Source organism: Globicephala melas, chromosome 2, assembly GCF_963455315.2.
Source record: "Globicephala melas chromosome 2, mGloMel1.2, whole genome shotgun sequence".
Lineage (NCBI taxonomy): Eukaryota > Metazoa > Chordata > Mammalia > Artiodactyla > Delphinidae > Globicephala > Globicephala melas.
The window spans coordinates 36,184,340-36,198,122 of NC_083315.2; the positions used below are offsets into that span (position 1 = coordinate 36,184,340).

Here is a 13,783-nt window from a genome sequence, read left to right on the forward strand (position 1 = left end):
AGAGATGGACCAAGAAGCTGTACTGTGAAAGACAGAGTAAGAGCTCTCTGTGGAAATGCTGGAGATGACCTCCTGGAAGATGAGCTGTTTGAGCTGGGCCTTGAAAGATGATAAGGAACTTGCCAGGCTTCTAGGTAAAAAGGCAGCATGAGCATACCATCTATTTTCACTCTCTCACCCAAAACCACTAACCTACACTAATGAGATGTTTTTATTTAAAAAAAAAATGTGTGTGTGTGTGTGTTTGTGTGTGTATATGTAGTATATATATAGCCACTAAAAAAGGGGAGAATAAGGGGAAGGAGAGCAACAGGAACAACAACATTTTGAAAGCTGGAAAGCAGATGGACAAGTAGAAACTGACTTAGCAGACCCAAGACAGCTTAACCCAATGAGAAACTGAGAACTACCCTTTGAACACCAGAAAATCCTCAAAGGGCATAGGAACTGGCAACCAGATATCTCTGGAACTGGGGGTAAAGGGAAAGAAGGAAAGGTAAAAAGAGGTGTGGAAAACAGTCAGATCTCTGGATCCCCTCACCCACTCCATACCACTGTGTAACTAACTGCTCCTTCCCCCCACGTCCAAAGATGCAGTTTAGTAACTGGAAAGGTAAAACTTTGCCCTGAGGGTAAGCCAGCTCGGTGGAGGGCATAAATATTCTATGGAAAAACGAATCTATAAAATAAATGTTTGGGCTTCCCTGGTGGCGCAGTGGTTAAGAATCCGCCTGCCAATGCAGGGGACACGGGTTCGAGCCCTGGTCCGGGAAGATCCCACATGCCAGGGAGCAACTAACCCCGTGTGCCACAACTACTGAGCCTGCACTCTAGAGCCCACAGCCACAAGTACTGAAGCCCACGCGCCTAGAGCTCGAGCTCCGCAACGAAGAGTAGCCCCCGCTCGACGCAACTAGAGAAAGCCGCGCACAGCAACAAAGACCCAATGCAGCCAAAAATAAATAATAAATAAATTTATTTTAAAAAAGTAAATAAATAAATGCTTTATGCTGAGAGCCCACCCAATCCTCTCATCTGCATAGCTTCCAGAAAACTCAGGCAAGACACTAGAAGAATACTCACTAGGGAATCTGGCTAGTCCAAGAGAAAGGAACTAAAGAAACTCACTTTGTCAGTTCCCAACTCTAGTGGTGGCCAGGTCACCCTAGAGTGAAGACCCAAGGTTTCAGGCCCCTCCTACTTGCTCAGAACTTCCAATTCGCTTTTTAGTCTCCTGCTCTTACTCATTATCTGACAACCAAAGATTCCTAGATATCTGAGGAAAGCCTATAAGCAGGAGATTCAGGACCAAAACAATTAAAGAGAAAAAAAGCAAACTGGAAGAAACACAAACCATGCAGGAAACGTTTAGAAAACTATCATTACCAGTATCAGAGAGTTAAAAGAAAATACTACATTCATGAAAAGAACAGGATGTTCTAGAAAAGGATTAAAAAAGAGCTCTTATAAATAAAAAACCCAATAGAAAAGTTGAAATATAACACTGAGGAAATCTCAGAAAGAACAAAAAGACAAATAGATGAAAGGGAAGAAAAGATAAGAAAATAAGAGAATGAGTCCAGGGGAGCAGATATGCACATAACAGGAGTTCCAGAAAGAAAGAACAGATAAAACAGGGGGAAGAAATCAACATCAAAATCATCTCAGATTTCTCAGAACTAAAGGCCATCAGTTTCCAGACTGAAAGCATCCAAGCATGCCCCTGGATGAAGACACCCGTAACAAGATACATCATTATGAAATATCAAAACACTCTTAAAAGCTTCCAGAGAGAAAACTGGTCTCATGCACAGAATCAGGAATCAAACTGTCTTCCTGCTCTGAACAGAAACACTGGAAGCAGGCAGTGTAGTAATGTTTTCAAAATTCTGAAGGAAAATTATTTTCAACTTAGAATTCTATACCTAGCCAAACTCTCCATCAAGAGTAAAGCAGGGAAAAAAGACATTTTCAGACAAAAGTTGTCTAACATTTACTTACCATGTACTCCTCCTAGGAAGCTACCAAAACAAGGATGTAAATCAAGAAAGAGACAAATGTGGAATACAAATAAACAAGAAGTCCATTACAGGAGGGGTAAAGGAAATCCACAGGATGATGATGAAGGGAGATCCTAGGATGACGACTGTGTACCAGACGCAGAGAACAACTAAGTCACACTGGAGCAGAATGACTCAAAGGAGAGATAGGTTGAGAGCTTGTCATCATAATGCCTCCTGCTCTTGTACCATCTTTGGGACCTGACGAAGCCACTGGAGGATGCAGCTCAATAAAGCCAGAGAGTAAGCCAAGAAAAAGGAAGACATGAGATCCAGGAAACTGAATCAAACCCAGAAGAAAGGCAAAGGAAAGACCCAGTAGAACAGCTGTGTATTAGGCCTAAAAGGCCACCAGTTCACATAGAATAGGGATGTCTCTAAGGAAAGTAAATGACAGGGTACCGATGGCATTGATCTTGTGGAAAGTTATTTTAAAAGGCTATTAGAGGGACTTGCCTGGTGTCGCAGTGGTTAAGAATCCACCTGCCAATGCAGGGGACACAGGTTCGAGCCCTGGTCTGGGAAGATCCCACATGCCACGGAGCAACTAAACCCGTGCGCCACAACTACTGAGCCTGCGCTCTACAGGCCACGAGCCACAACTACTGAGCCCGCGTGCCACAACTACTGAAGCCCGCGTGCCCAGAGCCCATGCTCCACAACAAGAGAAGCCACCGCAATGAGAAGCCCGCACACCACAACCAATAGTATCCCCGGCTCACCACAACTAGAAAAAGCCCGTGTGCAGCAATGAAGACCCAATAAATAAATAAATAAAGGAGATAAGTGAGGGGAAGCAGAGAAGCACAGTAACATAGCAGATGCAGGCATAAGCAAGCAGCATCAGATGCTTCAGAGAGCAAAAGCAGCTTCTCCTCTTCACCAGGTTTGTGGGCTTTGGCAAGTCACCTAACCTATTCTAGTTTCCTCCTTTGTAAAATCTGACTAATAATAGCACTGACTTCACAGGGTTTTGTAAGAATTTGACAACAATGGAAACAGATACATGTTGCAAAAGGTGTTATGCTGTACAAAGTTAAGGGATGCAGGCGCATCTCTGCATCCCTCGGAAGTGTTCTCAGCTTTGAGCACAGAGGGTTCTGGGCAAGGTGAAAACTGCCCAGGGGAATCCAGTCTCAGAGAAGATGTTTAGCTGGTTGGGGCAGACAGGTTCCCCAGAATCAGGACATGTCGTAGCTGGAAACCACCAACGCCCTTGATTTACTGAAAAAAATGGGCTCTTGGAGGGAATCTTGACCTGGTGGTTGCAGAGCTGGGAGAGATAGGCACCCATTGGTGAGTCCTGCAGGCCCTGAAGCAGGTCGGGTTAGTGCAATGGAGCCACTGCTGGGAGGTTTGGGGGAGGGATATAATGCCCAGGGCCAGCTTCCCAGTACCCTCACCCCTTTATTCCCCCCTTCCAAGGAGTATGTCTCTGCTTCCTATTCTGCCAAACTGTTGCTTCAAATTCCACCACGGAGTTCAGTGAAATGCACACATGACAGTCTTCACTTCTAACACTTATACGGTACTTACTGTATGCCAGGTATTATTCCAAATGCTTTGCATGTATTCATACTATTATCGTCCCCACTTTGCAGGTGAGGTGTTCGGCATCACATAATTGGAAAGGGGACAAGCCAGCATTCCAAGCCAGGCAGTCTGTCTCCAGGGTCTGCGGTCAGAATCACTCTACATTATTGCCTCTCAGGCTTGAGACTCCCAAGTTACAAACTACTCAACTGTAAAATGGGGATATTTGAGGAGTAGCCTTGAAAACCTCTTTCGACTGGAGAGCTTCTCTCCTTGGAATAAGATTCATCAGTCGTGTATGTATGCCTGAGGGTGAGGAACCTTTACAGAAGACAGGTTTTGAAGAAGAGCAGGGTGTATATGTGGCTCCAGAATGGGAGGAGAAAGGGACCCCAGCCCACACAGGGAGATGAAACTGGAGAGAAAGCTAAGAAGACAAATGTCAACTTGCACAGTTTCGTGCACACAGCCAACCCCTCTACGTGCCTGTCCCCACAGCCCTCTTAGACCCCGACCTGTGCAGCACCCTGGCATGGATCATACAGACGGCCCCATTACCTGTGACGATGCAGGTGAATCTAACGTCGCTGTCCTCGGACACAGCCCGGGACTTGAGCGTGGTCTCAAATAGCGGCTGGGTCTCCTCTGTTAGCTGAGCAATGACGGAGCAGAAGGTGCTCCTAGGAAAGGCAAAGAACTATTCAGAGCAGCCTTTCTCCCACCTCCACCGCATTATGCCACACCCTGGTGCCCAAGGTAGCTTAAATCTTACCATGTCCATCCGTCATCTCGTGGCCATGGCTCCAGCACCTGGGCAAGTCTTTCCTCCAGAAAGCCTAGGCCTCTTGGCCAGGCTGGGAGCAGGGAAGTTACCAAGGGGCTGAATGGGATCCTGACCCAGACCCATTACAGTAGGCAGCATCTGACCAGAGACCAGACTCCTGAGCATGCCAGACCACCAGTCCTGGCATCCCCATTCCATCCTTATTGTGGAGTCTTGCTTCACACTCCACCTTTCAGGGAAGCTCGTGCATGGGGGATACACACACATGGATAGGCCCAGCCTCAGAGATGGAGACCCCAGCACAGCAGAGCCTCCATTCATGCCACAGAGGGAAAAGCCAGCCAACCCCATGTATACATAGGTCCTAGGAGCTCAGGGGCCTCTCCTAAAGCTTAGGCTCAGAAGAAAAGCCCCTGCACTTGTGAGCATAGATAGACCCATAGTAGACAAAGAATAAGCTGGTCAATGCCAGGGGTCTAGATCCAAGGGTGGCCTCTAGCTCCTAGGAGTATCAGAAAAGAAAGACTCAAATGAATTCTCACCCTAAAGAGGGCTATGGACTTCCAGTGGAAAGCCAGTCATGGCTCCCTTGCTCCCCCCTTAGATCCACATGCTCAAGTGAATACACAGCTGGCAGCTCCAGGACCAACCAGCAAGACCGCCAAATCACAAACAGATCCACCACTGCAAAAGCCAGGGCTTTCAGTTCCCTCGTGATAGCCCATCTTCCAGAACTCAGGGGCATTTGTGCGCTCACTGAGTCCAGCACAGACTCACCAGCACTGCTCAGCACTTACAGTCCTCTCCTGCCTGCACACACGAGCAAACCACCATGCCAAACCCTTCCATGGGCCAGCAGAGACACAATGCATCCCTAGGCGTGACGTGTAACCACATAGCCAGGTTGTGTGGGGCACAAGCCGTGCCCAGCCCTCCTCCCCCTCCCAACTCATACGCCCTCTTGTGAGCAGCAGGGAGGACTGCAAGGGGTAATGTGAAGGGGAGCAGGAGAAACTGCTGTGGGAGAAGACAAATCACTCAGAGCTGCCTTTCTCTGAGCCTCAGAGGAACGGGTAGTCGCCCGCGGGCAGTGTGTGTCTGCCTGTAATCTCTCCACCAGGGGCAGGTAAGAGTCTGTGGGAACACAAGCAAATAGAAGCTAAACCCTACTTTGTGGGGAGGGCTCCACATTCAATTTACCATTTCTGTGGTTATCATTCTGGACTTGAGTTTGAGGAGAAAGGTCACATCCCAGGAAGAGTATCTGGGATCAAGTAAGACTTCTGGACTGAGGGGGTCCAGCCATGGTTTCTGTACAGGAATGCAGATGCCTGGGCCTTTGAGCAGTTGACAGGAGTCCTCCCCCACAAAGACTACCCAGAAAGGGGATCCCAACTTCTCACGTGCCTGAACGCTTGAGTTGGGACTGCAGTTAAGGCTGCCATAACACTCCCTGCCACGCTCTCACCTGGAACCTAAGTAACTTATTAGATGGTTGTAAGAACTGTCTTCTTACAACTTACTGTCCTTTCCTTTCCCTTTTAATCCATTCAAAATAGAAGGTCCTTCAGGATCTAGACTATCAACTCCCTGACACTCGGGAATTTCATCTGAAAACGTTTCTTGCTGCTCTCATGCTAGCAGCAGTTTCTGACTTTGGGGAATACCAGATCCCAACCAACAGTTTCTAAAGGAAAGTGCTATGCCAAAAGTAATCAGACTTCTACGATTTTGCAACTAATTCAAAACATACCTAATTATGTCCTCCCTACATGATCTGAATCCTACCCTACTCATGAACATGAGCCTGGATCTCATATTCAGCTTAGGCTCTTAGGGATGAAGCTGCTTGGGAAAAATCTAAGAAAATAAGCTACTGGTAAGTGAGAAAACAGGAAAATTATGCTTTAAGAAAATTTGCAGTGCTCACACTAGATATTCAACAACAGGTAGTTATGTTATTTCATTACTTTTTTTGAATAAGAAAGAATGTTTATCTTCTCAAACTTTCCAGACTAGGTCCTAACTATATTATTAACTATATTAACTGCTGAAAAGTATAGCTAGAAGAATGCCCTCTAGGAGAGTGGATCTGGGGTACATTTGGGGGGACAGGGAGAGTCACTGCATATACTATCATATTCTACTGAATGTCACCCACTTTCTGTTCCCATTTTCCAAACCACTCAGACATGGGATGGACTCTGAGTCTGCTGCTTCCTGCCCCCTGGAAAGCCAGGAAGTCCATGCATCTGAAAATGGTCTGGTCCCACCCTGACACCTCCAGGTCCTTCCAATTCTGTGACTTCATAAGGATATCACAGCCTAATCATGTGTCTCTATAGAACACCAGAATCACCACTGGTTTTCAACATGTTCAAAGGAACCTAACCCTGCCCTTAGGTTTGGTTATTTACCTTGCTTTAAGTAGACTTCCAAGACCCTCTCTCTTTTAGCACTTACCACACTCTGCTTTGAATTCGTCGTGATACCCTCTCTTCTACCCCTTCAGACAGTGAGCCACCCAGAACAAAGGTCTCTCAGTATTCTTGCCTATCACAGGAAACGTACATGGTAGGCACTAATTATTAGCTATTCAGAAACCAGTTAGCTACGCAGAAATCTTTCTCTGTGTAAAGAAACTGTAGCCAACTCTCCCCAAATCTGCCAGAGTCGGGGATGAGGCCTAAGTGGTTGGAAGTAGCCAGGAAACGTTCCCATTTTGATCATAATTGTCAGTTCTGCCAGGGGTGGAGAGCTGTCCCCAGCTAAGGAGGCAAGAGGACAGTCATTCAACAGGCAAACCCGGCCCGTGGGCCTGCTCAGGCCCCGATCTGTCTCTGAAGCAGATTCAGAGAACAAGTTAATGCAGGAATACACTAACATGGTATTCCCTGACCTTACAGGGTTCACAGTCTGCAGAGGTGGAGAGGAGCCAAAGGAGAGGGAAATCGGGAGAAAGAGATGACAGAAGGAGAACTTATGGGACTGAGAAAAAAAATTTTTTTCAAGGAAGTATCCATGGTTAGAAGATAAACAATAAGGTGTCAAACCTAGATATGTGGTTACAAAAACCATGAAAGCCTAGGATGGGGGAGAAATGGGGCACATGACTGGTGGTTCTCTGTTCTGGTCCCATGGTGCCTCTCCCAGGGGCACAGAGATACAGCTGCAGGCATCTCAGAGACCCGGGCCTATTTCTGGGTCCCAGCACCCCTTTCGGATGGTGCATGCAGGCATCAACTCTGGCCCCTGTGAGACCCATGCTCACGTGAGTGCCCTCTCACACCCTCCCCAACCACCCTCCACCTTCCCCTCACCCCATGCAGCCTGGTTAGTGCAAAAGCAGTCACCCAGAGGCCCCTCAATGCCCACACCCAAGAAAAAAAGCAGTCAGAGAAATGTAATGCAATGGTGCGTTTACCTTCCAGAGCTGGGGTGAGACAACCAGTTGCTTGATAAGCTAAGCAAAAACAGCAAATGGAATCATTAGGCCAAAAAAGCAAGGAGAGGAGGAGGAGAAATCAACAACAGTGGGCAAAGTATTAATCGGCCACCATCTGGGGCCCAGGGGCTTTTCTATTAAAAGGGACCAGCTGTCTTAGTTGGCCAGCTCCAGTTAGCAAGTGTCCTCACCACCCGACACAATGTATCTGAAACCAAGAGCTCGTTAAATGCAACAGAGTCCAGGGAAATGGTTAGGCAGGAAGGAGGCCCCCAGGGGCTGAGCTTTGAGAAAGGTGTGTCCCAGGTCCTTGAATCACTTGTAGCTTCCTGGCACGGTTCCCCACTCCACAGCATGCCAGCTTGGGGGCAGCTCCTGCTTCAACCCTCGGCCTTTATGGGGAGAAGAGCCCCCGTTCCTGGAAATCCCCTCACAGGCTGGGAAGGAGACAGGTGGCTTGGAGAACACCCATTAACATGTTAAAGTACGGTTAAACAGACCACGCAAGGCAAACCAGCTGGGAGTGTGAAGAACAGGAGAAGAACAAAGCAGTTAATTCAACAGGAGCCAGGAGGCACCCAGTTCGGTCAGACCAGCCCAAGGCCCTTTACACTTAGAGGCCCTGATCATCCCTCCTGCCCCGGGGGCAGCTGAAAGTGGACACCAGCTAGGGGCTGTGTAGGCCACTGGGGGGTGAGGACTCACACAGAGCTGCCCCTTAGTGGAGATCCAGCCCACTTGACATGAGTCAACTTTTGCCTCTGCCTCCAGTTTTCCTAACACAAATATCTCCAGTGGAGTCTAGGGCCACCATCTCCCACCGCTCCCTGGGCGATCTCAGGGGCCACCCAACCACACTCACTCCCTTCAGTCTGCCCCCACCATAAGAATAGCTCTCCCTTCGTTATCAGCAGTCCAGTCTGCTCAATGGAACTCTGTCTGCATCTCTGACCACTGACAGCCTGTATCTTTATAAACAAAAAAAACCAAACTCATCCTCTACCCCAAAACATGGCTTCCACTCCAGGGCTCCTGGGTTTGTGGATACTACCAGCACTCTCCTGAAGCTGTAAATCCGCCATCTTGGACTCCTCCTTCTCCCTCCCAAGTCCAGTTAGTCCATAATTCTAGGCCCTTCTTTCTCCTTTTCTATTCCTGCTGCTGTGTTCTGATCTAGACCCTCGTGCCTCCATATTGGATGAGCACACAATCCCCTTCTCCTTCACCCGTCAGCACACCACCTCTCTGGAAAAAAAAAAAGCTACAATCCCCCCACTGTGTATTATATTGAGTCTCAACTCCTTGACTGGGCACTTAAGGCCCTCCCTCACCTACTCGCACCCCATCACACACGGTTCTCTACTTCCCAATACTCAGGTTCCACTGTAACCAGACCTGTCGCCTAACTGGCATGGACAGGTCCATTCCTGGCCTCTGAGACTTCACTTTTGTCCTCTCTGCTCAGAAAGCCCTCCCTCTTTCCTTCTGCTCACCTAAATCCTGCCTACCCAGCCTTCAAACCTAGCTCTTGTAGCTTCTGTAGCTCTTGGCACAGTGCTAGGCATACAGTGGGTCTTCAACCTCTGTTTTATGGAAGAAAGAGGGAGAAAGAGGGAGGAGGAGGGAGGGAGAGAAGGGAAGTATTTCTTTCAGTCTGGAAGGGTCCTGCCCCCCAGAGGGAGCTGCTGCTCCAGAATGCAGCTGCCTTTGCTCACAGCTTCAAAAACCCTCTGGAGGCCAAGAGGGCACACCTCCCGTGGTTTCAAGGCACTAGCCAACTCCATCCTTTCCTGACCATGAACTTCCTTTGCCTTTCTCCTCAGAGTGGAGAGATTTCTCCCTTGTTGGGTCTGGATTTCTTCCCTAGGAGGGAGAGGGAGAGAATCAGCTCTCTAATTCAGACAGAAAACGATAGGTTCCACCTGCAAGTGGGCAAGGGTCTGAACTGTGATAGTGACCCCTCCCTGGCTCTCTCTAGGGCTGGTTGTGACGCTCTGCTCCCTGGCTCCATCATCCTGCTTTCTCTAGGCCTCACCCTTACATAATTAGCCATGTCAGGAGGAGTCCTGGGCTGTGGAGGCACCTTGTCTTCAGAAGGTGCCTGTGCGCTGCTGACTGGGCCAGAGGTAGGTTCAGGGCTCTCACCCAGGAAGGGAACTCCCCATTTACTGACTGTGAGTGAGTCAGAATTAGAGGCATCAAATGTTGGGGTAGAAAGGCTAAAAGAGTTCTTAATGATACCTTCATTTTATAGAATGGACATTCAGGGCCCAGGAAGGAAAGGTCTCTTCATAAAGGAGAAAAGTAGGCCTGGGGGGAGAGGGGGCGGCAGCGTGGGGGACCAGGACTGGCCCTGGAAGCTGGGGCCTCCCATTCTTCCTGGCTTTCATATATTCTGGGACATAAAAGGCCCTCAGAAAGTCCTGGCCTGTTGCCTCAGTTTCCCTGAAAGCCCTAGACAACCTGCCTGACCCAAGCAGAACAGAAGAGGTGTCACAAAGCTATAGCAAATATCATGGGCTCTGCTGCTCCTCCGAGCCCACTTGGACCAGAGTGTCCAAGAAACGAGTGGTCAGAGATTTCTGGAACTTCTAAGTGTCCCTCGGAAGCAAGTTAGTAATAACTGCAACCACCCGACTGTGGTTCCTTAACCTACTCTAGCTTACCCATGCCCCACCTTCCTATAGGGGTGAGGTCCTAGAGGCTGGATGCCCTAGGAGGGAGGGCCTACAATTTGGGGGGATTACTTGCATGTTGAACCTCTGACCCCAGGGGTACTGGAAATATCCTTGAGCTGACTACGGACTGGAAATCCCTCCAGGGTTGGAGGAAGGAAAGGTATGCACAGGAAGACAGGTTCTAGACCTGGGCCAAGGCTTCTGGTGGCCTGGCTCACAGCCCAGCTGTCCATCGGCTCCCAGGGGCAGCCTACCCTCCCAAGGTCCCATGAGAATGATGACTCACAAGCTCTGTGATAGCTGTGTATCAAGGTAGACCCGAAAACACTGAAGTCAAGAGTGAGTGGGACGGAACCTGCCTCTTGATCAGAATTCTTGGATAGTCAGGGCTCATCTAGGCTGGAGCCAGGGTTAACTGGCAAAGTCCTCAAGGGACCCTCTTTCTCCTCCATCTCTTGGGCTCTCTTCCCACACCCACAGGCAGTCAGGTTGCTCTGAGAGACAGAAGACTATATGGTTGCCTGCTCTAACACAGGAATCAGGCCTTGATAGACGGCTGTGAACTGCCTCCGCCCCAAGTACCCAACACAGCCCCATTCACTTTCACAGTCTCCCCTCTTTGGCCAGAGGTTTTTCCAGAGGTAAGAGAAACCTAGCCTTCTTTGTCTCTCAGGACCGGGGACGGGGCGGGGGTCTGTGGCCAGGTGGCAGAGGCAAAACCACAGCCCACAGTCCTGGGCTAGAAAACCCTCTCTCCCACTGCCCCAGCCCTGCCCCTCCAAACACTTGATGAAAAGAGTCTCCATTTAAGAACATTCTCACTTAGGTCCAAAGGGACTGAAGCCAGACATTTCTAATCCACTTGCAGTTCTCAGGCTGACACACTGCTTTGCACTCATCACATGTGCAACTGTACCTACCATACAACTTCTCAGGTGGCAGCTGGAGAGTGGACATGTGTCCACTCTCCAGCCTTTTCCCTAACAGCCCAGATCCCCTGCCCTCCCAGTTCTGCCTGGTTTTCAAGCCACCCCAATGCTGTCTCTGAGAAGGGCCCTGCATCCCGCTTCTCCTTGTTCCACTGGTATTGACAAAGGCCAGACACAGGAGGCAAAGCCCAGACAAATCACTGTGACAAGTATGAGACAAGCGTGAGGCTCCTGGAAGGCAGTCAGCTTCACCATGGACTGGAGTAAATATACAAATGTCATTCCAGTTTTTCCATAGAGCCAGTGGCTAGGAGGAAAGGGCATTCTTTCTGGCAGCCAGGGACCTTGTCGAGTCTGACTCAATCACTAACACCAGCCCTCAGCCCTGTCCCAGACATGTGACACCATTTGACGAGTTTTATGCAGAAACCGGTTCCGGTTACATTTGAACTTTTCCAACTCCAAGGTCAACAGAACTCAGCCAATCCACGAGGAAGTGCCTGGGACTTTTCCTGAATGTCCTTGATGCCTGTTTTTGTGCTGTTTTAACAACGGAGGACAAGAAGTCTCCAGACAGCTTGTCAGAGGACTGGCTGTTTTCTGTGTGACCTACGGTAAGACAAGTTCTGGGGCTGTGACACAACCACTAACCCAATAGCCAACCATCACAATTCCCTTTGGAATAGACTCCAGAGTTGGAGGGAAACGAAGCTGTCCAGAGGGGACAGGAAGTGTCCGTCTCCATGGTAATGAACGTGTTCCTGTGTGTCTGGGTGCCTTTGAGTGCCAAAATGCCCCTCTATTGTCTGCAAGTCTTTACACGGGTGGGTAGCCTAGCTCCCAAAACAAAGCATCCACACCTCTTTAATTCTTGGAAGAGAAGTAAAGGGCTCATCATTTCGGCCCCTTCCCTTGGCATCCCAGTCCCCCAGACTGGGCAGGGAAACTGGCTTCCTCAGAGCCACAAGCTCTGAATCTTCAGGCCGGGCCGACCAGCACCTCGAGCAATCCCTTCACCTCACCAGCTCCCACCGAGATCCCGGGGAAGACCAAAGTCCTGGGCCCAGGGGAAGACCCTTCTCTAAAGAGTTTATTTTTTCCGCTGAATCCGGAGCGAAGCAGCCCCCTTCAGGGCAGTGCCCCTAGCGCCCCCCACGTCTCCCTCTCCCCTGCCCACCCCCGAGAATGTTCTCCCCCTCCCTTCCAGCCGGCAAGAATGTCAGCCTCTCTGGCTTTCCTTATCGCGAGCTGTGGAATCCGAGGCCCGGGAGTAGCTGAGCGAGGGGCGAGAGTGAGGTAGGGGAGATAAGGAGAGCGTTCAGGCCCCTGTGAAATCACCCCAAAGTAGGGCCTTCCTCGTCCCCAGAGCCTCGCATTGCCGGAGGCTAGAGGCCCACGGGCCATGAGAGGTCAGGGGAGCCGTGAGGGGCCGTGAGGGCCGGTCCGGCCTGACCATGTCCCCAGGCCTCGGGCCGGCGCTCCAAGGGCCCATCCGAAGGCCTCCGCCCTCCCCACACGCCGCCCCGGCCCGGCCAGGCCCCCAGGGCGCGACTCACCTCGTCTCGGGCCGCACGCTGAGCAGGTAGCTGCGGCTGGCGGGGCTGGGGATCCACATGGGCCCGTCGTCCTCGCCGTCGCCCCCCGCCCCGGACCGTCCGCCCGAGCCCCAGCCGCGGCCGGGGGCCCTCCGTGACCCCATGCTGCTGCCGGCCCGCGCCCGCCGCCGGCCCCTGCCCTTTCTCCAGGCCCCCGCCCGCCAGGACCGCGCCGCCGGCCGCCGCTCCCGCCCGCGGCAGACGCGCGCCCCTATTTATAGCCGCGGGCCAGGCCGTCGTCACCTGCTGCTGTCCCTCCCCCGGCCCGGCCAGCGCGGCCTCCGAGGCGCCGGGGGGCGCCGGGCCGCGGGGGCCTCGCCAGCCCCAACAGGCCGTGCGCGAGGGTCCGTCGATTCCTTCCCTCAGCCCACCGCCCGACGTGTGTGGAGCGCCCCCTCCGCGCCAGCAGCCGCCCTGGCGTCGAGGCCAGCCGCCCGGGGAGGCCTCCCGGAGCTAGAGGGGAAAGGGGGGTGCGGTTCTTGAAAGGCGACCAAGCATATGCCCTTCACCAGGTCCCTAGGACCCAGGCTTCCTGCCAACCTTCCTTTCCTGCTCGCGCCCCCGTTTCGCAGGTGTGGAAGCTCGGGCTCTTCGGCCTTTGCCAAGGGGAAGGTGCAGAAGTACCCAAGGAGCTGCGTGGGGTGTGCGACCCAAAGCCCTGGAAGGCGAAAGAAGCGGGGGGCAGGGGGCGCGAGGGGGCGGAAAAGCTGCTCGGAACCTGGGGTGCTGGATCCAGTGGGAGACCAGGGAGCCAGGGAC

The 13,783-nt window shown here is 51.3% G+C and overlaps 1 protein-coding gene across 1 annotated transcript in view; it reads right to left on the minus strand.

Moving 5' to 3' along the window:
* Nucleotides 1–13,147, minus strand: part of ALPK3 (alpha kinase 3) — a 48,994-nt gene extending 35,847 nt beyond the window's left edge. The window contains exons 1-3 of the mRNA XM_060293516.1: nt 12,986–13,147; nt 7,802–7,840; nt 4,152–4,273 (exon numbers count right to left, since the gene is read on the minus strand). Of these exons, the coding sequence (XP_060149499.1) occupies nt 4,152–4,273; nt 7,802–7,840; nt 12,986–13,128 (304 nt within the window). The 5' untranslated portion in view covers nt 13,129–13,147. The remainder of the gene's footprint in view (nt 1–4,151; nt 4,274–7,801; nt 7,841–12,985) is intronic.
* Nucleotides 13,148–13,783: the final 636 nt, after the last annotated feature.